The sequence below is a fragment of the Zalophus californianus genome, chromosome 5, assembly GCF_009762305.2.
Source record: "Zalophus californianus isolate mZalCal1 chromosome 5, mZalCal1.pri.v2, whole genome shotgun sequence".
Classification (NCBI taxonomy): domain Eukaryota; kingdom Metazoa; phylum Chordata; class Mammalia; order Carnivora; family Otariidae; genus Zalophus; species Zalophus californianus.
The window spans coordinates 103,669,923-103,697,906 of NC_045599.1; the positions used below are offsets into that span (position 1 = coordinate 103,669,923).

At 49.5% G+C, this 27,984-nt stretch overlaps 1 protein-coding gene across 5 annotated transcripts in view; it reads left to right on the top strand.

Moving 5' to 3' along the window:
• The window catches only part of CCNJL (cyclin J like), a 54,421-nt gene that overhangs the window by 23,203 nt on the left and 3,234 nt on the right, over positions 1-27,984 (top strand). For all 5 annotated transcript variants that reach the window (XR_003522339.2, XM_027607022.2, XM_027607025.2 and 2 more), the window contains exons 3-5: positions 4,569-4,782; positions 25,619-25,921; positions 27,481-27,640. Coding sequence is in view for 4 of the 5 variants with exons in the window: in XM_027607022.2 (XP_027462823.1) it covers positions 4,569-4,782; positions 25,619-25,921; positions 27,481-27,640 (677 nt within the window). In the remaining variant the exon portion in view is untranslated. The remainder of the gene's footprint in view (positions 1-4,568; positions 4,783-25,618; positions 25,922-27,480; positions 27,641-27,984) is intronic.

The window sequence follows — 27,984 nt, forward strand, 5'->3', positions numbered from 1 at the left end:
TAATTCCTCCTTGACGTGTATTGTTGCCTGTTCCAAAGGTCCATAGCTTTTTCTTTCTTTTCTTTTTTTCTTTTATGCACGAATGGCTTCCTTTGAGAATCTGCTCAAGCCACTGGACCCTTTTCCCAGGAAAGTATACCAAGGGAAGACCTACAGTATGTTGCTCTGAGCTCTCTTCTCCCAGTTCACCCGAGAGAAAATTCCAGAAGCTGTTAAGTTTGGCTGCGTTGAGCAGGGAGGGAAGTCAGGACTTTGCATCTCTTCCTTGTTATGTTTTGGGACTTTGAACTGCCTCGAGGAGGGCCGTGCTGCCAAAGGTCAGTTGTCTGATTTCCAGCAGTGGCTGCCAACGGAACACCAAAGATCTGTGATTGTCATTGCTTCTTGTCAAGAGCCTCTGAGCCCTCAGTTGAGAGGAAATACCCAAGTAGCCTGCAAGCTTGTGGGGGCTGCTGGGGGCGGTGAGAGGGAGGCTGCTGTTGGAGCTGTATGGCCACAGTCCTGGAGGAGCCTGGCTGAGAGGTCTTCACGCATGGCCATCCTGCCCGTCTTGATGCCCAGCTCCGAGCCCTTCCGTGGCTCTCTGGTGCCCTGAGGGCAGGCTAGGTACCTTAGCGTGGCACACAGGATGGGACTGTGCCTAACCATCCCCACCTGCTCTGTCCAGGCACACCCTACCTGTCTGTCTGTTCCAAGTGCTGCAGATTCCCTGGGCTGAACACGTGTAGCTTTCTAAGTGCTGTTTTTCCTGCTGAGCTTCCTTCCTTCCTGCATCTTTAACAGGTCAATTCCTAGATGTCCTTCCAAATCTTGGCTGGATACATCTCTCCTCCTTGAAGTCCCCACTGACTGCTCCTTTATACCGATGGGCTCAGGCATTTGCTCCTCACCACTACAGTTCAGTCCCTCTTTTTGCCCTGGTTCTCCCCCTCCCTGCCATCATTCCTTCCACAACTGGTTATTGGGCACCTGACGATGTTCCCTAGTCACCCTAAGGTGGTGAGAAAAAGGTGAGGAGCCAAAGCAGACCCAAACCCTGCCGTCAAGGAGTTTGAAATCCCATGTTGGCCACATAAATTCATCAACGAAGATGATAATACACAAAGAAGTCAAGTCTTTTTTTTTAAGGAAATTAAACTAATGATAAATCTTTTCCATGGTTTAAACAAACAAAAAAATCGGGGAGCCTGGCTGGCTCGGTTGGTGGACCTTTCGACTCTTGATGCCCAGGTTGTGAGTTTGAGCCCCGCATTCGGCATAGAGATTACTTAAAATGAAGGGTTGAAAGAAAAGATACGTTGAAAGTCTTGTGATCTCAGGTCTGTTGCAGGTTAAATAAAGCCTGGGGTCTCAGGACTTTTTCCAAACTCAGTTTCTTTAGGTGTAAACATAAGGGAGAGGCAATAACTTATTCATCTAGGAGCACCTTCCATGAGCAAAACTCTAGGGTTACCAAGAGAGCTGTCCCGGCCTCGGGGCTCTGTGAGGGAAGGAGCTGGACAAGAAGAGATCCCCTGGCTTTTTCCTTTGTAGTGTTGATCACAATCTGGACTGGTGTGATTGCCTTATCATTTGATTTCTAGCTCTCTCTTACTGGGCCATAAACTCCATGAGAATGGGTGATGTGTCCATCTTATTCTTTTTACAACAGCTTTATTGAGAGATAATTCATATGCCATAAAATTCACCCTTTTCAAGTATACAATTCAGTTGCCTTTAGTGCATGCAGAGTTGTGCAACCATCAACACTATCTAATTTCAGAATATTTTCATGATCCCAAAGAGAAAGCCCATATCCATTAGCAGTCACCCCCCCGTTAACCTCCACCCACCCCTAGCTCCCAGCAGCCACTAATGTACTTCATGTGTTTGTATGGATTTGCCTATACTGGACATTTCATATAAATAGGACCACAATATGTGGCCTTTTATGACTGGCTTTTCTTTGCATAGCATGTTTTTAAGGGTCATGTTCATGTTCTTTCTTCTTTATGGCCAAATAATATTGCATGGTATGGATATACTACATTCTGTTTATCCATTCATCAGCTGATGCACATTTGGGTTGTTTCCATTTGGAGGCTATTATTGATTCAAGCTAGCTGGGTCTGAGGACCCAGAGGAGGTCCCGCAGGGCCAGCCAAGAGGGTCCTCGGCTTCTTGCAGGACAGAAATCAAACATGAGCCAAGAGGAAGCGAGAGCAGTTTGTTGAAGACGTAGAGCAGATACAGACAGCGTGTCTGGAAGACTCAGAAAGGAAAGAAGAGTGAGTCTCCTCTTTGCTTGGGGCCTGGGGTTTTTGTTGAGGATGGTGGTCTCGTGCAGTGTCTTCTCAGGCATCCAGGAACAAAGAGGAGTATTTAGGTGTCCTGCACTTATGCCCAGAGCCAGGAGTCTTTGTGACTCATTGGTCTTGGAAAACGTTCATGTTGATCCTGCCCCATCACTCCTGAGATGTTATCTGTTGTGCTGAAAGACTCCAAAGAAATCATTAACTTCTTGACCTTTACAAGGAGGACGTTACTGTACCATAAGGTGTAGGGTGGGGGATAGGTCCTAGCAAGAAGAGAGGCAAGAAAAAAAAGTAGTTTTTCTTAGGGTCCCTTCAGTTTCCCTATCTCGTGTTGGATAATGCTGCTAAAAACATTCCCATACATGTTTTTGTGTGGCCATATGTTTTTAGTTTCTTCACATCCTCACCCATACTTGTTTATTTTCTGATTTTTGTTTATATAATGGCCATTGTAATGGGTGTGAGGTGGTATCTCAAGGTGGTTCTAATTTGCATTTCCCTAGTGATTAAGTGTTGCACATCTTTTCATGTGCTTATTGGCCATTTCTGTCATCTTTGCAGAAATATCTGCTCAGTCCTTTGCCCATTTTTAAATTGGGTTGTCTTTTTATTGTTGAGTTGTAAGAGTTCTTTATATATTCTGGATACAGCCTCTTACTGATACATGATTTCCAAACATTTTCTCCCAGTCTGGGTTGTCTTTTCACTTTCTCGATGTTGTCTTTTGAAGCATGAAAGTTTTAAATTTTGAAGTCCAATTTAGGTATTTTTTTCTTTTGTTGCTTCTGCTTTTGGTGTCATATCAAAGAAACCATTGCCTAAGTCATAAAGATTTGCTTCTGTTTTCTTCTAAGAGTCTTAAAATCTCCAGTGCCTGGAATAATGTCTGATATATAGAAGGTACTCGATACTTACTGAGTCAAATGAATGAATTAATATATCTTGAATGAGGGCACTGAGGTGGCTCAGTCCATTAAGTGTCTTGCCTTTGGCTTAGGTCATGATCCCAGAGTCTCCTGTCTCCCCAGGCTCTCTGCTCAGCGGGGAGTATGCTTCTCTGCCCCTCCTCTGGCTCGCATGCACGCTCTGTCCTGCTCACTCTCTGTCAAATAAGTAAAATCTTTAAAAAAATAAACATTTAAAGAAGTATCTCCTGAATGAATGAATGAACAGATATCTCTTGTCCCAGAACTGTTGCTACCTGCATAGAGCCTCAGGGCTAAGAAAGTGACAGTATACTGCCGAGGGGCTCCAGGTTGTTTGAATCTCACCCCCAGTGAATCTGCCATGAATCTCACCCCCAGTGAATCTCCCACAGTTCCTTTTCTGCCATCTCCTTCTTGCCCATTTCCCCTCAGTTTTGCTTCTCTTTAGTTTCTCCACTTGACAAAATGTAGCTACAGCATTTCCTAAATAAATCATGTCTGGCCTACTTTGGTTAAGTTGCAAATAGGGTAGGTATATAAGAAAACTTTTCCTGTCATAAAAATCTTGGTGGGTTTGATATTTCTTTTGTGGGCTTTTCTTGTGTCAGAGAAATACATTCAGATAACATGGCAGTATCCGAATGACAAAGTACAAGTTGCCTCCTTGCGGGGAAGTATGTTTGGAATTTACTTCTAGAAAAAAAATGTGTATGTGCAAGCAGATAAAATGAAAACTAAGGAATTTGGGTGAAGGGTATTTTAGGAGTTCTTTGTACTATTATTTTAAACAGCTTTTTGTACATTAAGTATTTTTTAAAAGTCATCTCTCACGGCCCCACCCACAGAGGGAATTAAGCCGGGGACCCTGAGAGGTGCCCGTGTGCTGGGCGTTTACATTCATTTTCCGTCTAATCCTCAGCTGTTGAGGAGGTGACAAAGGTGAAGGCAGGTGACCAGGCCGGCACAACTTGGTGGAGTAGTACAACCAGAATTTGGATGCTGGTTCCTGGCCCTCCAAGCCTGTACATACTCATCCTTTCCCCAGGGAAGGACTCGCATCTTGGGGGCCTGTTATCTCCGTCACCTGCCTCTGTCATCATATCCTTGGCACATCACGAGACTGTGCTCACCGAGGGCAGACGGGGGACAGTTCAGGAGTTTCTGGAATGGGGCGGTGGGGGGGGGACTGCCATCCTGGGGCTTGAAGGAAAACGGCCAGGGTATGGAGGGAATCGCAGCCCCTAACCAGCCAGCAGGCGGGCCCCCGTGTCTAGCTTTCCTGGGGCATCCGAGGCTCTCAGGAGGCGGCCCTGACCCCCAACCCCCTTCTGTCCTGCCTGTCCTCCAGGAGCTGAAGCTGCCTGCCTTCCGAGCCCACTCCCCGCTCTTGAAGAGCCGCCGGTTCTTTATCGACATCCTGAACCTGCTGAGCGGCCACTGCCAGCTCTGTCCCACGGCCCGGCACCTGGCCGTCTACCTGCTGGACCACTTCCTCGATCGCTATAACATCACCGCCTCCAAGCAGCTGTATGCCGTGGCGGTCTCCTGCCTCCTGCTCGCAAGTATGTGCACTCGCCGCTTCCCGCCGCCCCCTCCCTTGAGCCTGGGTGCTCCTGAGTCATTTCACGTTTCCTAGATCTTTGCATGTCTTCTGTGTCCGTCCTTTGCTGAGAGCGAACTGTAGTAATAATAATCAACATTTTCTTTAGCGTCTGTAATGTACCAGGATAAGTGATAAGGATTTTTGTGGCTTGATCTTAATCCACACAGTGACCCCAGGAGATGGATACCGTAGTACCCCCACCCGCCGCCATTTTACCTATGCACAGAGAGATTAAGAAGCTTGCCTTGGGTCGTCTATCTTAGTAGATAGCAGCCAAGATCTGAGCCCAGCAAGGCATGGTGCCAAAACATGTGCTCTGAAGTCCATGTCACCTGCTTCCTGGCATCGGACCTCTCAGGGTGTGCTAGAAGGGAAACCTGAGCAACCACTGTTCTTAGAGCTGTTTAGAAATGGGACTGTTTGATTGGGGCCTAGCAGGACCCACTGTGTGGTCACCAGTCCTGAGCACTGGCCTCCTAGCGTTTGTATCTTCCAGCGAGGCCTCACAAAACACGCAGCATGGCTTTGACCATCCGTCCGTCTGCCTTAGTAGAGACAACCGCATGACTATGCTGCTCGGATCGTGCGCTTAAAATACGGTTCTGTCCTGCCATCCTGCCTCTTAGAATCGCGACCTGGTTTACCAGCAGTCTGAGGATAGGGATCAGCTGTCAACGTCCTGTCTCTCTGACCTCAAGCATCTTCGGCCAAGCCCCCCTGCTATCACAGAACTTCGCACATGCTCTCTCTTCTGCCTGGCGAGCTTCCCTACCCCACCCCGCCTGTGTGGTCCTAGTTAAATGTCACTCGAGCCCTGCATCCCTGAGAGACCTTCCCCCACTGCCCTGGGCAGGTGAGATATCCCTGATACATGTTTCCATGGCATTGTGTACTTTTAATTAACACCCACCTCCCCTACGAAACAGTGAGTTTCAGGGAGGGTAGGGAGCCCACTACATCATAAGACATCAAAATATATATATATCTAGGTGGAGTAAAGGAATGAATGGAGCTAGAGGTTCCTTCCGCGTTGGGTCCTGTGCTTCTCCAAGGTGCCCTGCCAAAGAGGGGTGATATGCAAAGTGGTCAGCTGTGGTCGTGACCTTTCCTTGACATCTAGTGTTTTCTCCTTAGAGTTCAGTCAGATTTGACATTCCCCTCCACAATATGTTATCATCCTGTTTTAATATTGTCAGCCCCTCCCCAATCCTTGAGTCCCATGGGTGCCTCAAGAAGATAGTACCCGTTTTCTCCTGTGGCTTTGTCTGCTCTTGGCATGCTGCCGTGAACCCCTGTGGGCACGATCACCCAGTTCTAGAAGCATGGCTTTCGAGTTTTAAACACTCTGTATTGTTTTCTGCCATGGCACCATACACCTGCTGTTATTCATAATCCCTTTTGCGGCTTTGAGTTTACAGCCTCCCAGTTTGTGATTTGCTCTACCTTGGGCCTGCTGGATTTGCCGTGTTCTACAGAGAAGGCAGTCTTGCTGGGTGGGAATCCCGCCTGCCTGTGACTTTAAAGTCCCAAAGGGACATGCCACTCTCTTCCATCTTGGGCTTACAAGACATCCCCATCAGCCTCAGCCGAGGGCAGAATGGGCATCGTGTTTCAGGTGGCCCAGGAGGAGTGTGCGCTGTGGCCTTTGGCCTGCGGCTGTCTGTGATCTTTCGGCTGCATCGAGGCCCCATGGGGGCAGGGGACTCAGATTTCCATGGGGCCATGGAGGCTGTCCCCCAGCGTCTGTCTGGGGAGCTGGGACGTGAGGCGCATACTGGAGACTCCTTTGTGCTGCTGCCGCCATGGTGGAGGGAAGGGAAGGGGGCCTTTCGGACGGAGAGGCAGACACCCCCACCCACATGTCTGAGGGCGGCAAGCAGCCTGGGGCGGCAGGAACGGAGTTTTCAGGACGCCTGCCATGCCATATGCTCAGAGGCCTTAGGAAAGAAGAGTTTCCACGACAGCCTGAAATCCCATTCATTGTTCCTTCCCCTCCCCCCAGGCTGACTGTCGGCCACAGGGGGGTCACCTTGCCTCAGGAACCTTTGAGTTCTGCTAATTCAGTACCAAATAATTCCTCAGTAAGAAGAGCCACAGTGCTTGCCCCCACCTTTCGGTTCTTCAGGTTTTAGAGCTGCTTCCAGATAAGGGCCTTGGCACGGATGGAACCTTCTCACCTATGTGCAGCCACCATGCCCCCATGCATAAACCAGGGGTCGGTCAAGGGGCCCTTGTCTACAGGCCAATGGAAGGAGGTGGAAAGAGCAAGAGCTTATAGGTTGTCCCATGGCCGACGTGTGGCAAAGCCACCCCGTGGGCTTCCTATGACTGAGTTACCTGCATTTCCTATACAGGAGAGCATCCTAATCTAAATCTAGTCTGGACAGAAGTAGAGCCGTTCTCTCTGCTCTCTTCTTCATCTGATACAGCTTCCCTCCTCCTCTGTCTTTTTGTGGTTGCTGCTGTAGTTGCTTAATTAAAAGGGTAATTTGACAGCATGGAGACCCCACCACTTCCAGGTGAGTTGGTTTTGACAGTGTGCCTTTACTGTCGTCCCAGCGGGGGCAGCTTTGTCACTTACTGGTCCCTCTCTGTGCGCCCAGCCCTGTGCCAAGCACTTAACAGTCACATCACATGGAATCCTCCCAACCAGCTTACGTGGTTGTGCTGTCATCTGCCCATTCCAGAGGCTCAGAGAGGCTGAGGAACTTGCCTAGGGTCACACAGCTCAGAGTTTCGTTTATTTTTAATTGCGGTAAAATTCATATCACAATGTGAAATTTACCATTTTAACCAGCGTAAAGCGTACAGCTTCATGGTGTTTAATACATTCACACTGTTGTGCAACCATCCCCTCCCTCTAGTTCCAGAACATTTTCATCACCCCAAAAGGCACTCTTGTATCCACTAAGCAACCGCTTCCCGCTCCTTCCCACTCCCAGCCCCTGGCAGCCACTCATCTGTTATCCGATTTGCCTATTCTGGATATTTCGTACGAAAGAGTCACACAGTATGTGAGCTTTTGTGTCTGGTTTCTTTCACTTAACGTTTTCAAGGTTCATCCACGTTGTGGCACACATCAGTACTTCGTTCCTTGTTACGGCTGTTGTATGGATATACCGCAATTTGTTTATCCTTTTATCTGTTGTTGGACATTTGGGTTGTTTCCACCTTTTGGCCGTGAGGATTTGGTACTGCTGTGGAACATGCACTGCTGGCTTCATTAGAGCACCTGCTTTCAGTTCTTTTTTTTTTTTTTTTTTTTTTTTTTTTTTTAAAGATTTTATTTATTTATTTGAGAGAGAGAGAATGAGAGATAGAGAGCATGAGAGGGAAGAGGGTCAGAGGGAGAAGCAGACTCCCCGCTGAGCAGAGAGCCCGACGTGGGACTCGATCCCGGGACTGCAGGATCATGACCTGAGCCGAAGGCAGTCGCCCAACCAACTGAGCCACCCAGGCGCCCCAGTTCTTTTAGGTATAAACCTAAGAGTGGAATGGCTGGTTGGAATGGGCTCTTCGGTGTTGAACTGTTGAAGGAGACTCTAGAGTTTTGCTTTAGCCCAGCTATTGCTGCTCAGAGATGCCTGGGTGTTGAGTCCTTAGTCCCGGGGCCTGGAGCAGCCGGAGGCAGGGGATAGGGAGTGAGGGGCGCCTGGGTTAAGTTGGTTAAGCATCTGACTCTTGATTTCGGCTCAGGTCATGATCTCAGGGTCGTGGGATGGAGCCCTGCCAGGGCTACGCGCTGAGCGTGAAGCCTGCTTGGCATTCTCTCTCCTTCTGCTCCCCTCCCCCTCCCATGTGTGCTCTCTCTCTCTAAAAAATTTAAAAAAGGAGAGAGGGTGGGAAAGAAAACCAGAAAGGCCAGAGCCATGACCAGGGTGGCCTTTTTGCTAGGGCAGCATGGCCTTCAACGTGAAGACATTATCATGACGATTAAAAAAAAAAAAAAAGTATGAGATACATTTTTATTGCTAAAAAAAAATTTGTATAAAAAAAAAATTGGTTTCCCCAAAACCTGTAGTCCTGTTGCCACAGTTTGGTGTGTATACTTCCAGACCCAGACTTACTTATGTGTTTTCATAATTGGGAAAATAAATCTATTTTTATTTACAAGGGAGAAAAAAATGAATCCTAGATTACACCCATATGAACTGCCCAGTAAACAAAATTGCAGGATTCCCCTCTTTCCCCCTTTTTCATTTTTTTCTCTCTCTATATGTAACCCCAGTTCCATCATACTTTCTCTTCTGGACCGTGAGCCCCATCCTGCCCCTCGCTGACTGCTTCTGGTACGTGAAAGGCAGGAAAAGCTAAGGATGACAAGTCTGTTTCTTGGGATAGAGTTCTCACTTTCAGGTTTTTGTAGGTGAGGCCGAGTCCTCTGCTACCCTTCAGCTCAGCTCTCATCCCCCTCCCCAGGAGAGAGGAGCATCAAGCACAAGGGTGGTCATGTGGCCTTTCTGCAAGGCACTGGTCCCCATGTAGGGCCGGATCCTTTAGTCCAGACTGAATCTGCCATGCAGTGCTGCACGTACCTGGAGAAAGGCTCCTTTTCCTACTGTACGTTTTTATTTTATTTTATTTTTTTTGAAGATTTTATTATTTGAGAGAGAGAGGGTGTGCGCACGAGCAGTGGGGAGGAGCAGAGGGAGAGGGAGAGAGAATCTCCAGCAGATGCCACACCCTGAGCGCAGAACTCACCACGGGGCTCCATTCCCACAACCATGAGATCATGACCCGAGCGGAAACCAAGAGTCAGACGCTTAACCTTCTGAGCCCCCCAGGTGCCCCTCCCCTACAGATATTATAACAGGGAGATTCAAAGAATAAAGTAAAAAACCTGTTGCCCATCCCACTCGCCAAAGATAGCTTCTGGCAGTACTTTCTTCTTTTTCCAAAATTGAGCTGGTGTATTTTCTAGAAATGTTCTGTGCATATAGAGACATAGGGTTAATCCTCACGATTAAAAGATTCTGTACTTGCAAATTTTCCCATCCAGTGAAATTTATTTGTAACTTAAAAATCTGTATTCACAGAACTCTGGTGGTCATTCGCGGACACGTGCAGTCACCCCATATGCACGTTCCCAGCTGAGGTCAAACAAGGCAACGGTCTGCCTTCTTGTTGTCATCTCTCATACTTACAAACAAGGGTCTTTTTCTCAGTCTGTTTAGTGCCACATTTTCTCGTTTTTTTGCTTGTTGGTGGTTTTACTGTTTAAAACGGCCCTCAAGGGGCACCTGGGTGGCTCAGCGGGTTGAACGTCTGCCTTCGGCTCAGGTGATGATCCCAGGATCCTGGGATGAAGTCCCGCGTAGGGCTCCCTGCTCAGTGGGGAGCCTGCTTCTCCCCCTCCGTTTGCCTGTCGCTCTGCCTACTTGTGTGCTCCCTGTCAAATAAATAAATCTTTAAAAAATAAAATAAAATAAAACGGCCCTCAAGGGGCTGCTGGGTGGCTCAGTCAGTTGAGCGTACGACTGTTGATTTCAGCTCAGGTCATGATCTCAGGGTTGTGGGATCGAGCCCCGCCCTTGGCTCCGTCCTTAGGGAGGAGTCTGCTTCTCCTCTCTCTTCCTCTGCCCTCCCCCTGCACGCGTACTCATGTGCTCTCCCTCTCTCCCCTTCCCTGCCCCCCCTCTAAAATAAATAAGTAGATCTTTTAAAAATAAATAAAATAAAAGGGCCCTCAAGCATCATGCTGTCTAGCGTTCTTGAACACAAGGCTGTGACATGCCAAACAAAGGAAATCTGTGTGCTAGATAAGGTTTGTGTAGGTGTGAGTTGTGACATGCTGGCTGTTGAGTTCGGTGATATTGAATCCAACAGTATATTGGCCAGAAATACACAGGTTCTGTATTGATCGATTGATGAAAACATGACCAGAGGCTCACAGGAACCTAACCCTGAACTTCCCCTGGAGCGTGGTTCTGTGTTTGCTAGGGCAGTATCCCCAGTGACTTTATCGAACACAGCTTCTGAGAATAACCAGAATCAACTGTGTGTTTACACAAGTGGGTTAATACCAAAAATGCTTTCTTCGTAGTGCATCAGGGAACATCTTTCCTGTCAGTCTGCAGGGTATGCCTTACACTTTATCGATTGCAGAGTTCTCCGTATCATAAACACTGCCGTCTCTGTGATGACTCATTTAGATTGCCATCCATTTTTTTCACTACTGTAAATAAACGGTATGACAACAACTATCATTTTCCCTCTAACTTTGCCCATCTACGTGTGTCTGTGAGAAAAATGCCCTGCCATGCAATTGCTTTGGTCAAAGGTGTGTGCATTGTGCGCATTTAAGATTTTGAGAGGTAGCATTAAATTGCTTTGCAGAGGCTTTAACCAACAGATGACGAGATCCCTTTTTTTCTTAAATTGAGCTTAATTTGTGGGAGCCTTTGGAACCACGCTTCTCTACCTAAATAAACGAGGAGCAGTGTCCCTCCCCCATACTGGCCCCTCATGGGTGTCTACTTGTGACTTTTCTTCTGTGCTCCCAGCAGGCAGTGCATTTGCATCCCACCTTTCTGTCTTGTCCTATCCAGGATGCCCAGATGAGAAATGAGTTTCCCAGACCAATTGATTTGAAGACTCTTTGAGTCAGAAATCATTAGCCTCATCTCTTAGTGAAGGTACGGATAGAAGCTGTTGCCTGTCTAGGGCTTAAGCTCTGGACCTCAGGAAATTCTAAGAGAGGCCCGGCCCATCTCTTTCCCAGTAAAACACCTTCACTCTCCTTCAGTCACCCCCGCATCCCTTCCTTTCCGTAACCCACTGCTTTGATTACTTAGCAACTGCTGCTTCTGAGAAGCAGCTTCTCTGACAGCAGGGCAGGGGGGTAGGATGGGGTCTCTCTGTTGGAGATCTGGAAACTTGAAAGCAGTCTTAATCCCTCCTGGTAGACAGGAGTGAAGGAAGGCCTGCGGAAGTTAAGCACACCAGCTATCCCCCAAACTGAGAATGCTTGAGATGCCTCTAGGGCACTAATTGTAGCCAGCAGATGCAAAGGGGGCCATTTTCCCAGGTGTCCTTTTTTTAGGGGTGTACTTTGGACAAAGCATGAGATTTATTTACAGGATTAAACCCAAATCTGCAAGGATAGAAATATGGCTGCCCCCATTCAGGAGGTAATTTGTGTAAGGGGGGCTAGGAGGGGGGCTCCTGTGTGGCTCCGTCGGCTAAGCGTCTGCCTTCGGCCCAGGTCATGATCTCGGGGTCCTGGGATCGAGCCCCGCGTCAGGCTCCCTGCTCAGCAAAGAGCCTGCTTCTCCATCTGCCTCTGCTGCTCCCCCTGCTTGTGCTCTCTCTCAAATAAATAAAGTTTTTTAAAAAATACAAAATAAATTTAAAAATTAAAAAAAAAAAAAACCACTTAAGAAAAGGTGGCTGGGAGGAGTACTACCATTTCCTCCCTGCCGTGGCCTTCCATTTCAGAAATCGGGATGCGTCTTCCGTTCAATGTGTGGACTTCACATGACAGTCGTTGATTATTTCCTCCAGAAAGCTGCTGCAACATCGACGGTGCCTCTTCTAATCAGTGGCATTTTGGTGGTGGCCACTCAGCACAGGGTGGACTGGAAAAAGTGGTCTGTCTCATGAGGGCCACACCAAGTACATCCGGGCTTGGGGCTCTGATGTTGTAGTGCAGTGAGTGAGGCCATGGTGATTTTCCATTTCCTGTTCCCATCTCTGCAGACTGGCAGGCTTAGAGCTATTTTCAGGGAAAGGATTTTAGGTGACGTGTCGGTCAGGAAGCTGGCTGGGCCGGAAACTCAGAAGTGTAGTTTGTGTAGTTTGCTTTATAGCAAGTCTAGTGCTCAAGACTGTTGGTCCAGGGCCTGGGGTTCTGAGATCCAAGTGGAGTTTTTGGGGGTTGTGTGTGTGTGTGTGTGTGGCTGGGGAGAATAAGGGAGGAATCTTAAGATGCATGGGTTAGTTGAAGATGCAGTGTTCAGGAGTCCTTGACCCCCATGGGTGAGTCACTCGAAAAACTTTATTTGACCTCTACTGTACACCTGGGGAGGCGGTGGCAAACAGAAGGAATATCTACAGTCCTTGTCACTGAAGATAATTCATTCCACACACATGTACCTACATACGCTGAGCCTGGGAGATGGGGGGGGCACAAAACAGATCAAGTCTCCGTCCTCATGTTGCTTATGATCTGGAGGCATCTCCCAAAGAAGCAGCCTTCAAGCCAGGGATTGCCAGCAGGGCTCCGGGCACCTGCCCAGCGCAAGCTAGTGGCCCTTCTAAGAAAATCTAAGTGTCGGGGTGCCTGGGTGGCTCAGTTGGTTAAGCGACTGCCTTCGGCTCAGGTCATGATCCCGGAGTCCCGGGATCGAGTCCCGCATCGGGCTCCCTGCTCAGCGGGGAGTCTGCTTCTCCCTCTGACCCTCTTCCCTCTCGTGCTCTCTCTCATTCTCTCTCTCTCTCAAATAAATAAATAAAATCTTAAAAAAAAAGAAAAAGAAAATCTAAGTGTCTTTACTTTCAGGAGAATAGGCTGGCCCACATCTTAGTGGGAAAATGACCAAGACATTGACTTCAGGCACCCTGTCTGATCTTCACACTTATCTGCAGCTTGGCTGCTGGGAGCTAGGCATTCATCTTTCTTTTCTTTTTATTTACTTTAACCTTGAACCCTCTCTGGAGTGAAGAATTGTGTCTTACTGTACCCTGTCCCCTGTTACATCCAGGATTGCGTTACGCACATTCTCCTGTTAATGCTGAAGGGAAGAGGGCAGAGCTAGCGAGTTCTTATTCATTGGAACCCTTCCCCCCGGGAGAGCCACCGCCAAGTTTATCAGATTATACCTCTTCCTTGTCTTGCCTCAGAGACTCAGGTTCTAAGTGCTGGAGAATGTTTGCTCCGCTGGTCCCAGAAGCCTGGCCTTCGTTGGGCACACCCTACCTAATCAGCGCGACTCGGGATACCACCAGCAGGGCAACTTCGGTTGGTTTTAAAACGACTCTCAAACCCAGCCTGTTATACCCTTGTGTGGGGAGATTAGAGATGATTTTTATGTTAGGTGTGTTTGCCTGGATTTTCAAGATTGTCTTCAGGGAGTATCTGTTGCCTCTCCCTGCCTCCTGAGTCTTCATTTTAATTATAAGCATTTCAGTGTCTAGACAGGAAAAGTGTCGTCTTTGTCACTGACATGTTGGGGTTCCTGGAACTCTTCTAGGAAAGTCTGATTTGTGGGCATTTATAAAGCAGATTCACACTGAGAGAGTCTTGGACTAAGGCAGACCCATGTTCCGGAACCTTCTTTGGCAGTTACTCTGCTCGTTCTGGCTCCTAGGGTCCCATCAGTGTCATTTTCTGAGAATTTTACACTGTTTTTCTTCAGTGGGGGAGTGATATTTTTTCTTTGTAGAAAATTAGAAAATAGAGAAAACTACAAAGAATAAAACAAGGGGCACCTAGCTGGCTAAGTTGGTAGAGCATGCAACTATTGATTTCAGAGTCGTGAGTCTGAGCCCCACGTTGGGTGTGAAGCCTACTTAATTAAAAAAATAATAATAATAAAGAATAAAATAAAAATTACTTACAAATTCACTACATTATTTTTTTCTGTAATCAAAATTTGGGGGTAGAGGGCAGATCCTGGCCCCAGTGATCAGGGAATGGCTAATATGTTGTTTATATGCCAGGCGGTTCTTTGAGTTCTTTGCATGGATTTACTCATTTGATCCTCAGAACAATCCTATAAAATAGGCAGTATTATTTTCCCCGCTTGATAGAGGAGGAAGCCGAGGCCCACTAAGGTGCCTTGCCCAAGGGTATGTGGATGGGGCCCAGGGAGCCATCTCCCTGAGTCCTTGCTCTCAGCCACCACACACAACAACAGCCTTTGTCCTACAGCTGGATTGCTCCCTTCCATGGCCGCACCGGGAAGACAGGCTAGCAGGTGGTGGGGTTGCTAGGACACTCCTGGCTCTCTTTTCTGAGCCTGCAGAGCCACGTGTTTGCTGACCTGGGTGAACACCGTCTGCAGGACCAGGTCTCGTGTCTGGAAGCCCGCTCCCCTTCTAACCTTGAGAGAAGTGGCCAAAGTGGCCTGTCCCCCTCCTTTCCCCTGCTTCAGCGGAGGTGTCGGGACCCCTGATGTCCACACCTCTAGCCCTGCAGTCCAGAAGGACTGGCTCTCTGCTCTCCCTGCAGCCGCGGCCCCATCAGGCCTGGTCCCGAGCAGCCCCTGGTGAGCTGGGAGTGAGCATTCTGCACAGCAGTGACCTCCGTTACCAGAGAGAACTCTGTTCCCCTGCAGGGAGCCCTTGCTCAGCCCTGGCCCCAGATGCCAGCCATGCACCTGACAAGGGTCACCCCTCCCACTGCCCCTGCTTTTAGGTTAGTCAGTGAAATAGTTTGTAAAGCGGAGCACAAAGGAGCCCGGGATTTGTTGGGGCCGGCGTGTGACGTCCTTGCACCATTGTCTCCATTCTGAGACGGGGAAGTCCTCGTAGCCAGAGGGGAAGCCGCTGTGTGACCCACCTGGCCAGATGCCACCTCTGACCTGGGAGGCCTTTTTACAATTTCCTCCTGAAGAAAACAACCACCCGCAACCTCACCTCTTGTCTCTGTTTCCAAACTTGGACTCAGGAATTGGCTCAGCCAGCCGGAAATGTGCTTTCATTCATTCCTTCGTTCGTTCATTCCTTCATTTTTCCAGTATTCATTGAGCCCTACTCTGGGCCAGACCGGGGATGCCGCCGTGGGTGGAGCAGCTCGCTTTAAGGGAGGAAGGAGACAGGCGCTGGGAGGAGGGACACACTGTAAGGCCATGTGCGGACGGTGCTTGATCTGTTTTGTGCTGCACTGTGTCCGAGGCCCGGCACCTTGGGGGTATATCTGTGTGGGACAAGTCCTCTTCAGGGACAGGGACTGTCAACATTGCTGCGCCCCATGCCATCTCCCTGGGGCTGTCAGCCACTGTCAGGACCTTTCTTTGTGTCCTGAGGAAGGATGAAAGTCACCCAGGGAAGGTCCCAGGTCCCCCTTCACTCCAGGTCTCCCCAGCTGGCCCCTGAGATCAGAGGCTTTTTCTCCAGGACATTTCCCACCCTCCAGACCCCTGCAGCAGGTCAAGGGCAGAGAGGGAGGGGGCGCTCCCTGCTGCACCCCCTCCCCCTGCACTGTGGGCCTCACAGCTTCCTCCCTTCCTGGAAGAGTGCCAGCACACTGCCTTTAGCTGGAGGGGTTTCACGCTCCATCCCTGGCTGTCTCTCTCTCCGTATCACATCCTGTCCAGAAACTGAGCTGCCGTTGTGCGTGTGACTACAATTGCACAGTTGGCCCCGAATCAACGGGAGTGCACCTGCAAGAGCAAGGTCCAGTGTTGGTGGGGCGCCAGGCACCATCCCAGAACGCTGAGCTCTCGCGCCCCCTTTGCCACAGGTCCACTTCTGTTGTCCCGGTCGCAGGGGCCAAGATGTTGAGACTTTGCCCTCACAGCCAGCGAGTGGCTGGGCCTTTGTAGAACCCCGGGAGGGAGTCATCATCAGTCATCATCCGTCATCATCCTGCCCTCCGTGCTGCATCGCCAAGTAAAACGGTCTTTGAGAGGGTGTTGTCCTCAGAGCAGTTTTCCTGGCTTCTCCGTCACATTGCTCAAAATCTGTCTCCCATGGCTCCTCAGAAAGACACTGCCTATCGGATGTACGAACAGTGTCCCCTAGGGAGACAAGTAGGAAGCCCCCTCCTGGCCTCCAGTAACTACAAAAAGCCAAAGAATTTTTTAAATGGAAAAGCTGGTGTGGGTGGGTGGGTGGGGATGTGGTCCTTTATTACAGAAAGTATCCCCTTAGAGATAGCTCTTCCACTTCATTCCTGTCACTGGAAGAAAAAAGTAGGCCCTGCTGTCTACAGACCTTTGTTGGAAAGGCTCTGGAATTAAAGAGCTAACTAGTATAAGCAGGGGGAGGATGACGAGAGTATGTGTGCAGAACAGGGCCATTAGGTGGGGAGGGGCCGTAGCTGGGCTCATACCCACGTCTGTGGGAATCCATGCACCCAGACAGCTATGGAGACTTTCTGGGATTGCCAGGACCCTGGTGACTCTGAGAGGCTCTGGACTTTGGAGCCATTTATTCATCATTTTAGAAAATAAATCTGTATTAAGTTTATGCCAGATGCCATGCTGGGTGAAGGGCTCTGTGGTTCATAACACACGTGAGCCCTGCCCTCCTGGAGCAGATAACCAGATTTCCAATTTCCCTTTGTCCCTGACCAGCTGGGTGTTGGGAGCAACTCACTCAATCCTTCTGAGCTTCTGATTCCAAGTGGGAGACACTCCCAGCCTCCAGGCTTGTTACCAGAATGCACTGAAAATGCAGTGACAGGGAGAAACCCCCCCGCCCCCCCCCGGGGCTGCCTGTGTTTCTCGATGCCAGTTTTGCTGTGGCAGAAGCTGGCATGCAGCAGAGAACCGAGCATGGGAGTCCCGGTGCCCCCGGAGCTCACATCCTGGTGTGTGCACATTCTGCCTCTTGCTGACCAGCTCGGTGACCGGGAAAGTCCCACCCCTGTGGGGAGGACCCATCCGGGAAAGGCTGTGGACCCCAAACTCCCCTTTGCCTCCCTCTACGTGAACCTTGGGACCTCCAGCCCCAGCGTGGTGTTTAAGGTCACAGTCCAGGGGAAGGAGTCTGGAGCCACTCTAGCATCTAGCGCAGCCCGGCAGGGGTGGGGGGAACCTTTTATTGAGCTTATTTCTACCCCTTTTTCAAAGCCTGTAAGAAAATGTCTTGTAGCGCTGGCTACCAGCTTTGGTTCATCTGTACCTAACAGGACTTTAGAAGAAGATCCCAGGTTTGGGTACAAAGGATAAATACCGTGTTCCGTAACTCATAGAGCAGCAGCTGCTGCCGTTTATGGGATGCTGTCTGTGCCTGAGGCCCTGAGCTTCCCTACCACCGTTGGAGGTCTGGGTTTCCGGGTGATGGCCCGAAATCACACAAGTTACATATATATATTACTGGGGCGAGGATGGAAAACTGGTGCCTGAGCCTGAACTTGATTGAGGCTTTTGGAAAGGGCATTCCCAACCTGTTTCCAGTCAGGACCTCCCCCAGAATCTGGGCTCCCCAGGTCACAGAATGCTCAGCCCTCATTAAACACTGTCAGCTCACATTAAATATTTGCCCCTCCTGGTGGCCACTTCTCTGCCCTCGGAGGAAGGAAGAATCTGTGGAAGGAAGAATTAGCATTGGAAAGGTCTGCATTCAGCCTGGCCCTGCCTGGGAACTCGTGGGCCCGTGCTTCTGCCCCTGGGTACAGGGGAAAGCTCCCCATCAGAGCTTCCTCGTTCCCCTTGGGCTCCCACTCACTATCTCTGCTGCCTAGCCCTTCCCACGGTCACCTCCAAAGCTGTCCGGCCCACCCAGAGGGCCAGGCAAGACCGCGAAACCGCTGGAGCTATCCCCCTGACCTGCCTGCCTCCCTCTCCCCTAACATCAGCACCTTACAGAGCAGGACAGAGGGGCTTCTGAGGGTTGTGGGGCAGCCATGGGGGTCTCAGTTCCAAATCTGATTTTGTTCTTGTTCTCAGATGACAAGAAGGGGGGGAAACTTTAAAAATAGGAGAGTGGCCCTTCTTGGGGAACAGTAGCTTTGCCTGTTTTTTTTAAAGCATTGCATTTTAGGGCACCTGGGTGCTTTAGTCCGTTAAGCATCTGAATCTTGATTTCAGCTCAGGTCTTGATCTCAGGGTCCTGAGTTTAAGCCCTGCTTTGGGCTCCATGCTGGGTGTGGATCCTACTTAAAAAAATTTTTTTTAAAGCATTGTGTTTCTTGGGGCGCCTAGGTGGCTCAGTCGGTTAAGCGTCTGCCTTCCGCTCAGGTCGTGATCCTGGGGTCCTGGGATCCAGCCCCACATCCACATCGGGCTCCTTGCTCAGCGGGAGGCCTGCTTCTCCCTCTCCCTCTGCCCTTCCCCCTGCTTGTGTTCTCTCTCTGTCAAATAAATAAATAAAATCTTAAAGAAAAACCTGGTTCTCCTTAGCCAAGAATCTGTGGCCTCAGATCGGAGCCTAGGTCTAGCTCCTGAATGGACAGCAGGTAACCCTGAATGAGTCCATAGACAGGCGTCTTGCTGGGCCTGAAGGACTCACGGTGGGGGAGTTTTCACGGGGAGCAGGGTGTAAAGCAGCCTGCTTAGTAGCGTGTGAGCAGCCGTGGACCTGGACATCACAGATGGGGCCACACTGACTTTTTACAGAATTCTACTCTGCGTGTGCACCTTTTCGTTTCGGAATTTTTCTAAAGGCCGTCTAAATGTTGATGAGTGTTGGAGATGGGTAACGTCTTCTTGGGGGTTCATTATGACATTTCTTTCTTTTTCCAAAATAAAACATTCTTTCAGCAATTAAAAATATTGTTTCTCTTGGCCCTCATTCAGAAAAGTCAGGAATCCTATTTGGCCCGCTTGAGGCTTGTTTGCTAGGACCTTGGGTGGGAGAAGAAAAGCCAGGCTTTAGAAGGAGTCAGTTCATAGAGACAGAAAACAGAATGGTGGTTACCAGGAGAGGGGGGTAGCAGGGACAGTGAGTTACTGTTTCATGGGGATACAGTTTCAGTTTTGCAAGATGAAAGGAGTTCTGGTGATTGGTTGCACAACCGTGTGAATGTACTGAAGGCCGCCGAACTGTACGGTTAAAATGGTAAATTTTATGTCATGTGCATTTTACCACAACAAACAAAAATGCTATTAAAAAAAGAAAAGGGAAAAAAAAAAGCTGGCCTGTGAGAGTCCCTCCTGAGGCTTGCTGGATTTGACAGCGTCTTGCCTCTGTGGTTGAGTTAGGCCACTTGGTTGGACTCATGGTCGTCGGTCCAATAAATGTGTGACCTGCTGGGAATGGCCGGGGGTCCTCCAGGTTGTCTGTGCACCAGCCCCCGGGAGGAGCAGGAGTGTGCAGAGGGTGTGCAGAGGGTCCTCAAGGGCATTATTTGGAGGTCCCACCCCCTGCCCCCTGCACTGAGGGCTCATGCGCCTCTCCCTGAGCTCCAGACCTGGGGCAAGCGCTTCAGTTATTTTAGGATTTTTTTCTTAAATCTTACAAGTAGGTCGATATGGCTCCACCTGCTCAAATTTGGGACAATGTGAACATCCAGAAAGAAAAATGTAGACAGAATGATAGAATTATTAAAAATTCATTTCAACCCCAATGTAGTTATTTATTCAGGAAAGACTCATTCATGGATGCTAAAGCATTGAGTTAAAGGTTGTTGGGAGACAGGGTATTCAGAGTCTGAAGGTGTCACCTCACAGATTACTTATTAATTTCACAGGAAAATGGTACCTTTAAAATGGAGAGATCTGGTGTCACCACCACCTTAACCAAGCGATCAAACATAGCATCGCTCTTGCCGGGACAAACTGACGTTATATAACTCCTGATGTGATCCGGTAAGAAGGACAAAACATCGCTTCTGTGGTTTTCTTACCCAAACTGTTTGATCCTGAGGAGACAATCCAGAATATGGGGCATATATATATATATATATATTTTTTTTTTAAGTAAGCTCTAGGCCTAACGCAGAGCTTGAACTCCTGACCCCGAGATCAAGAATTGCATGCCCTACCAACTGAGCCAGGCGGGCACCCCCAGAATATCGGACATTTTAGAAGAAAACGGGCATGGATTCATCCAGAGTCAGTGTCTTGAAAAACAAAGAATGGGACTAAAGAGATATAACAGACACCATGTGTGAGCCTTGTCAAATCTGGATCCAAAAAAACAAGCTATAAAAGACATTTTGGGGACTCCTGGGGGAAAGTCAAATGTGGATTGAATATTAGAAAATGCAGGGGCGCCTAGCTGGCTCAGTGGGTGGAGCGAGCGGCTCTTGATCTCAGGGTCATGTGTTTAAGCTCCACGTTGGGTGTGGAGCCTACTTAAAAAAAAAAAAGGAAAGGAAAGAAAAGAATATGTTATTGCATTAATGCTGTTGTTCTTAGGGTTGGTAATAGCATTATGATTATGTAGGAAAATGACTTCAGGGATGGACGCTGTCCGGGGTGGCATGTCACGTCTGCAACTTAATTAGAAATGGTCCCGCAAAACCAGTATGTATACACACACACACGCACGCACGCACGCACATGCACACACACGCATACACACGCACGCACACACACACCCCCCAAATGTGGCTCAAAGTCAGCAGTTGGTGAATCTGGCCGAAGGGTCATCTGTGTTCATTGTTTACATCATTTCAACTTTTCTGCGGATTTGAACGTTTTCCAAATAAAACATACATTGAAGGAGCCACAGTGAGTCTGTGGCTCTGGTCTGCCTTGGAAAGACTCAGACTTCTGTCCCCCACACATCCCGGGGGACCCGCCTGAAGACTTCCAGGCATCTGGTGTCAATGCAGTTTGTTGATAAGCAGTAAGCAGCTGAGTGGCGGCACTTGGTGGTGGCAGCACCAGGGACAAAGTGCTGGCCCGCTCACAACCATGGGAGGAGGGGAGGAAGTGTCTGCCAGGCACGTGCAACACCAGGAAACTCATAAAATCTTTTCTGGCTGCGAACTGTATTGTGCTGGGGAATAGTTGCTGAGCTGGGGTCTGCCGGCCAGCAACCAAGAGCTGGGGCTATAAGGTCGCTCCTAGATGTGGAGCAAAGTTCTCCGAGCCTCGGGGGATCTGAACAGAACCTGCCTGGGAGGATCCAGTGCCCGGCCCAGCAGGAGGACTCTGTCCCTTTCTGTGTGCTGGGCACTCTGGAAACATTTTCCATCCTGCGTGGCCCTTTCATCTCCACGGGGGCATCTTCCTAAACAGGAAACAAGCGGCCTGTGGCGTTTAGACTGTTAGGTCCAGAGCAAAGTCCTTGAGGATTCAGACTCCACCCTGCCTGGCCCTGGCCTACAGAAGCTTCTCCAGCCTGGGGAGCAGGTGAATTCAGATTCCTTAGTAACCCGTGGCCCCTTCCACTGGGGGGTAATCCCCTCGGGCCCGGTGACTAGGGAAGAGACAGAGGTCTGAAAGGCTTGAAAAGCTCTGAGGGCAGGGAGAAAACTAATCGCATTGAGCCCATCTGCCGGTCAGAACAGATTGCTGTGCTAGTGTCTTAGCGCCACCCCCAGGGCTGTGACCTTCGCTATGGCACCCTCTGCTCTGGGGGAAAAAAAGAGCACTTGTATCCACTGAGTGTCTGTGAATGGTGTTGGCTTCGCTCAGCACAAGGTTCAGGGAAAACTTCACAGTTTTGCAAAAATATTTTTTCTTTCTTTTTAAATTGCACAAAGATACGATCGTTGGAGAAAAAATTAGGGAATGCAGGTAATCGGAGATAATCAGAGAACAATTCAAATGGCCTAAAATTCAGCTATCGAGAGAGTACCATTCATCCTTTCAACAAATATTCATTGGGCAGTTACTCCGTACCAGGCAGTGTGGGAAGCTGGGGACACAGCTGCAGGTGGGTCAGACGTGGTTCTTGTCCTCACAGGCTTCGACCTATTAATGACCTATAGGTCAGGTGCTAGCCATTAATATTAATAGTTGATACTAAGCGATTTGAGCGTGAAAAGTGCCTTGATGACATCCAGTGGCCTCTGAACTGAGCGCCAGAGGACACGTGATTAAGGTGAGTGAAGGGATGAGCACGCCCAGCTGGAGGAGTGGTCCCCTGCTTAGGGAGGATGTGGGGGGCTGGCAAGGCCTTGTCAGCCAGGCCCCACCCCAGGATTTCCAGCCATACAAGAGGTTCTTCCCGCTTGGGCAGCATTGACCTTGGTGTTCCTGCCTGAATTGCCCCTGCTCGCAAGACAAGGGAAGGTGTGTGCCCTGAAGATGGCGCCACGCCAGGCTTCGGTCCCGACGGAGAGGGCTCTGGAAGGAGAGGGTCTGGGCTTGCTGTAAGCTGCGTGGCAGTCTCCACTCTCCTCGTTCTTCTGTACATTTCTACCTGCTCACTCCTGCCCGGCAAAGACCAGAGCCTCACGTCACACCATCTTTGCCCGCTTAGTGGGTTCCTTACGGCTCGCTGAGAAGATCTCAGGGAGGGGCACCTGGGTGGCTCAGTTGGTTAAGCAACTGCCTTCGGCTCGGGTCATGATCTCAGGGTCCTGGGATCGAGCCCCGCATCGGGGCTTCGCTTCTCCCTTTACCCACTCTCCCTGCTTGTGTTCCCTCTCTCGCTGTCTCTCTCTCTGTCAAATAAATAAAATTTAAAAAAAAAAAGATCTCAGGGACATTTTTGGAGGCCTGCCTAGGGAATGCATTGCATCCGCCGTAAGGCAGCCTGAAGTGGTTACTTCCTTCCGTCTCCTAAGAAGGGTGAAAGTCTGATGGGAACTGGGTCACGAGCTCGCAGTTGTGCACAGGTGTGTGGATGCTTTGTCGTTCTTTCAGTCGGCACAGACAGACGCATGCTTTCTGAGCTCGGCTGGCCACCCTGTCTCTTCTGACATTCACTCAGCAGCATTCTGCCCCCAGTGAGCTTGGGCTCCGAGGCCACAGGCAACCACGCCAAGGCCAGGCCTCAGGACTCACCGTGTGATGTGCAGGTCAGGCGGGACGGGGACTGTGGTCGCGGAAGGCTTCCAAGGGGCAGGGACTTGGAGGGTGAAGGACGGGGAGAGTTTGGCGGAGTGAAGAGGGGAAGGGTACCCCAGGCAGAGGGGTGTGTAGATGAAGGCTAGCGGGCGAGGGGGGCGCGGGGCCTTCAGAGAACTGCAGGGACGGTGGCCACAGCCAGGTGTGTGTGGTTTCCGCAGGGCCAGGTGGGTTAAGGCTGGGAGGCCCGTGGCCACCGCCGCACCTGCAGAGCCTCCCACCGTGGAGGCCGCCCCTGGAGCTCTCCACCATTGCTGACTGCCAGGGATTGTGGTGTAAACACCCCGTCGGTTCCCTTGACCCTCGAGTGGGATAATCGAGGCTCATGTTTAATTTGTGTTTGTATCTAGCTCCGTGAGGCTCTATTTCATGCTGTTTATTTCCAGGGCCCTCCAGTATCTATTCATTGTTCCTTCATTACCTTCTGAGCCGTGTGACTTGCCTGTTGATGGAGTTTCACATCTTTTTCGCCACCGCCATTGATAGGAATGTATCGCAGTTATCTCTTCCTACCACACAAATCATGCCCACACTTGGTGATCTAAACAACAGTGATGTGGTCGCATGGCTTTTCCTCTGCTGGTTTCACCTGCGCTCATTCATCCAGCTGCTGGAGGGACGGGGCTGGAAGGTCTGAGATGGTCTCATTCGCATGTCTGAGAGTTGGTGCTGGCTGTCACCTGGGTACCTCTGTCCTCCTTGTGGCCTCTCCACCACCAACAGGCTAGACCTGCTTCCTTACATGGCGGTCCCAGCATGGCACTCCAAGGGAGGAAGATGGAAGTCCATAATGTCACTCACACATACAACACAACCAGTTTCGTTGACATGTAATTGACATACAACGTTTTATTAGTTTAGTATATGTGCCTCCGAAGGGAGCACATCATTGTATTAGTTTCAAGTATATATAAATCATTTGATATATGTACATATTGTGAAATGATCACCACAGTAAGTGTAGTTAACATCCATCACCTCACATAGTTACAATTTTTTTTTCTGGTGATGAGAATTTTTTTTTAAAAAGATTTTATTTATTTGAGAGAACGTGTGCATTGAGAGCACAGGCTGGGGGGAGGCAGAAGAGAGGGAGAAGCAGACTCCCCGCTGAGCAGGGAGCCCGATGCAGGGCTCGATCCCAGGACCCTGAGATAATGACCTGAGCCGAAGTCAGACGCTTACCTGACTGAGCCACCGAGGCGCCCCTGGAAGTTTTTACCTTTTGACCACCTTCACAGGTTTCCCCCCACCCCTGCCTCTGGTAACCACCAGTCTGTTCTTTGTGTCTATGTGTTTGGCTTTTTTAGATTCCACATATAAGTGAGATCATACAGTATTTGTCTTTCTCTTCCTGGTTTATTTCACTTAGCATAATACCCTCATGTTGTCGAAAATGGCAGGATTTCCTTCTTCGTACGGCTGAATATTATTCTATTGTGTATAAATAACCACATTTTCTTTATCCATTCATAACCCAGTGGACACTTGGGTTATTTCCCTGTTGTGGCTATTGTGATTAATACTGCAGTGAACATAGGGGTACGGATAACTTCAAGATAATGTTCTCTTTTTGCTTTTCCTCCCTTTCCTGTCTTCTCCCACGTCTCCCACTTACCGGTCTTTCCTAGGCTCACCTCCCAAGCAAACCATTTCTGAGGGAATCCAAGCTAAAAACCTATTGCTGGGGTTTAAACCCAATGCTGAGGGCAGTGGGGAGCCATTGCGGGGGGGGTGGGGCAGGATCAAATTTGCAAGGTCATTCTGACTCTGGCTGTCAGGCCCCTGACCAGTCCTGAGATTGAACTAGTAAGGGCCAGACGGGGGTGGAGAGAGGGCTCCCTTATTCCCCAGGCCCTCACTGCTGTGGCTAAGTGCCGTTGAGCGCCTCCTGTGTTCCATGCGCTGGCCTGAACATTTGGTGTGCATGTTCTCATTGTCTCTGACAAACTTTAGGAGGCTGAGGTTCCATTTTACAGAGGAGGGAACTGAGGCACAGAAAGGGTGAGACACCTGTGCACGATCACGCAGCTGGAAGCGATGGCTTGGGGGGTCCACACTCTGGTGTGTCAGACCCAGAGTGTGTGCTGTTAGTCCCTTGGCAGTGGGGCCTTTTTGGCTTTCCTCCCTGCCCGCACTGTCCAGGCACTTTAAGATGGGCCTTTACCTCCTGGGTGAAGGCAAGGGCCGGTTGTCCAGTAACCTCTGCTTCTCCTGCAGGTAAATTCGAGGACAGGGAAGACCACGTCCCCAAGCTGGAGCAGATAAACAGTATGAGGATCCTGAGCGGCCAGAACTTCACTCTCACCAAGAAGGAGCTGCTCAACACAGAACTGCTGCTCCTGGAGGCCTTCAGCTGGAACCTCTGCCTGCCCACGCCCGCCCATTTTCTGGACTACTACCTCTTGGCCTCTGTCAGCCAGAAGGACCACCACTGCCACAGCTGGTCCACCGCCTGCCCCCGCAAGACCAAAGAGTGCCTCAAGGAGTATGCCCACTACTTCCTGGAGGTCACCCTGCAAGGTGGGGCCCGACAGCGGGACCTGTTACCCCTTCCCCACCCACACAGACGCATGTCCACCCACGGAATCCTTACTGACCGGGGCCTGTCCACCCAGAGCACCCCCACTTCGCAGGGGATACACAAAGAAGGGGCAGCGATTCTCCCAGCGTGGTACCAATACTATGTAATGACAAATAGCAGCTTAGATCCTGGCAGCTGGCTCCCCACAAACTTACTGATCACCTGCTAATTTTCCTTACGGTAACCTGGAATGCTGCAAAGGATCTAATAGGATAGATTTGCAAGTAGGTCACTCTGGAAGAGCTGTCATCATACAAATAGGGTGGGGGAGGGGTTATGTTTCAGTAATGAAGTTTAGCAATAAAGTTACCCTGTTTGGGGACTTTGTTTGAATCCCACTCTTCCCATTGTCTTAAAATCCAGGTATTAGGTAGAATACCAGGTCAGAAATACTGTTGATACAACCACCCGATAACCCACCACAAACCAAAATGGTCCTGAGTAACAAGATCAACAGTTATATCGAGCATTAATTGAGCATTTACCGTGTACCAGGCACTTATTTTAGTGCTTTGAGTTATAAGATGTCATTGGAATTTCACAGTGACTCCACGTGAAAATCACTTCTGTTGTTCTTATTTTACAAATCTGTTTCCTCAACGGATGCTCAAGAGGTGAGGTAACTCACCCAAGGTCATTGCTGAGATTTGAATCTGAGGAGCGTGGTTCTGTGCCCGTGCTCGTAACCATAATGCCACTCTGCTTGACCCCTCCTTTAACTGGCAGACGTTGAAGTCATCAGAAATGATAAGCAATATAAGAATGATGATGCACTGACCACCAGTGTCATTTATGGAAATCCTGGGCCTCTGAGGTTTGCCTTTGCGCATAAGTAGTGCTGGCTTCCCCACCGTGCCAGACATCTTAGTAGGACATTAAGATGCATTTCACACCGTATACATGTACCAAAACATCACGTGTACACCTCAAATACGTGTAGTTTTTATTTGCCATTCGTATGTCAGTAAAGCTGGGGGGGGTGGTTCTTCAGTAAACCTAAGTCAAGTGCTAGTTTTCGTTAATGAGCATCAAATGCTTATGACCATTCCCTCAGTCATTCAGCAGATTTTTGTTGAGTGCCTACTGTAGGCCAGGCTTTGTTACTATTAGCAAGTTATCCTGTAGTCCCGCCCAAAACAGAAGCTTCTGCAATGGTGTGTCACTCACCCCTCACAGCCAAAGAAAGGACACGTGTTTTGTGGTGCTCTTCGCAGCCATTCAATGAGCCCCTGGCAGCCCCCTGGAAGCTCTGGGCGAAATTTTGAAAATCATTCCTCTAGGCTGACACCAGAAATCCCAGACTGAGAGCCAAGGTGTTTAAGCTTCAGGAGCGGAACTTCACGCTGTTTCTAATTTTTCATCCTGTGTGTGTATGGCAGCCATGAACAGGCTTGAACCGAATCATTTGTCTGCCATTTCTCAGAAGGCACAAGGTAGGAGGGGCACTGGGACCCCAGAGCGAGGCTCTCTGATGCTGACTTCTGTGATTCTCTTTCAGATCATATTTTCTACAAATTCCAGCCTTCTGTGGTTGCTGCAGCCTGCGTTGGGGCCTCCAGGATTTGCCTTCAGCTTTCTCCCTACTGGACCAGAGACCTACAGAGGATCTCAAATTACACCCTGGAACATCTCAGCACATGCATCGAAATCCTGCTGGTGTAAGTTCCACCCCTAATCTTTCCGTGTTTCCAGAATATTGAGGCACTTGCTCTTGAGACCCACCTCAGGCAGTTTCTCAAAGTCAGAGGGTTGTGGTGGCTCCCCCAGGTAGTGTCTCCCATAAAGTGGGCCATGGTGACTCTTGCTAGAATTGAGGTTTGCAGAGGTGGCCCTTCCTATTTTGGGTAGCTTTGGGTTTGCAATTTTAAGGTCAAGGGGTCGGGGAAAAGAGAGGCTATGTGCACACCCTTCTGAGTGTCTGGGCTGTTTGCTCTGAGCCCGGTGTATCAGTCCGTCTTATGGATGATTATGCTGAGTGATTACACTCATGATAAGCTGCTTT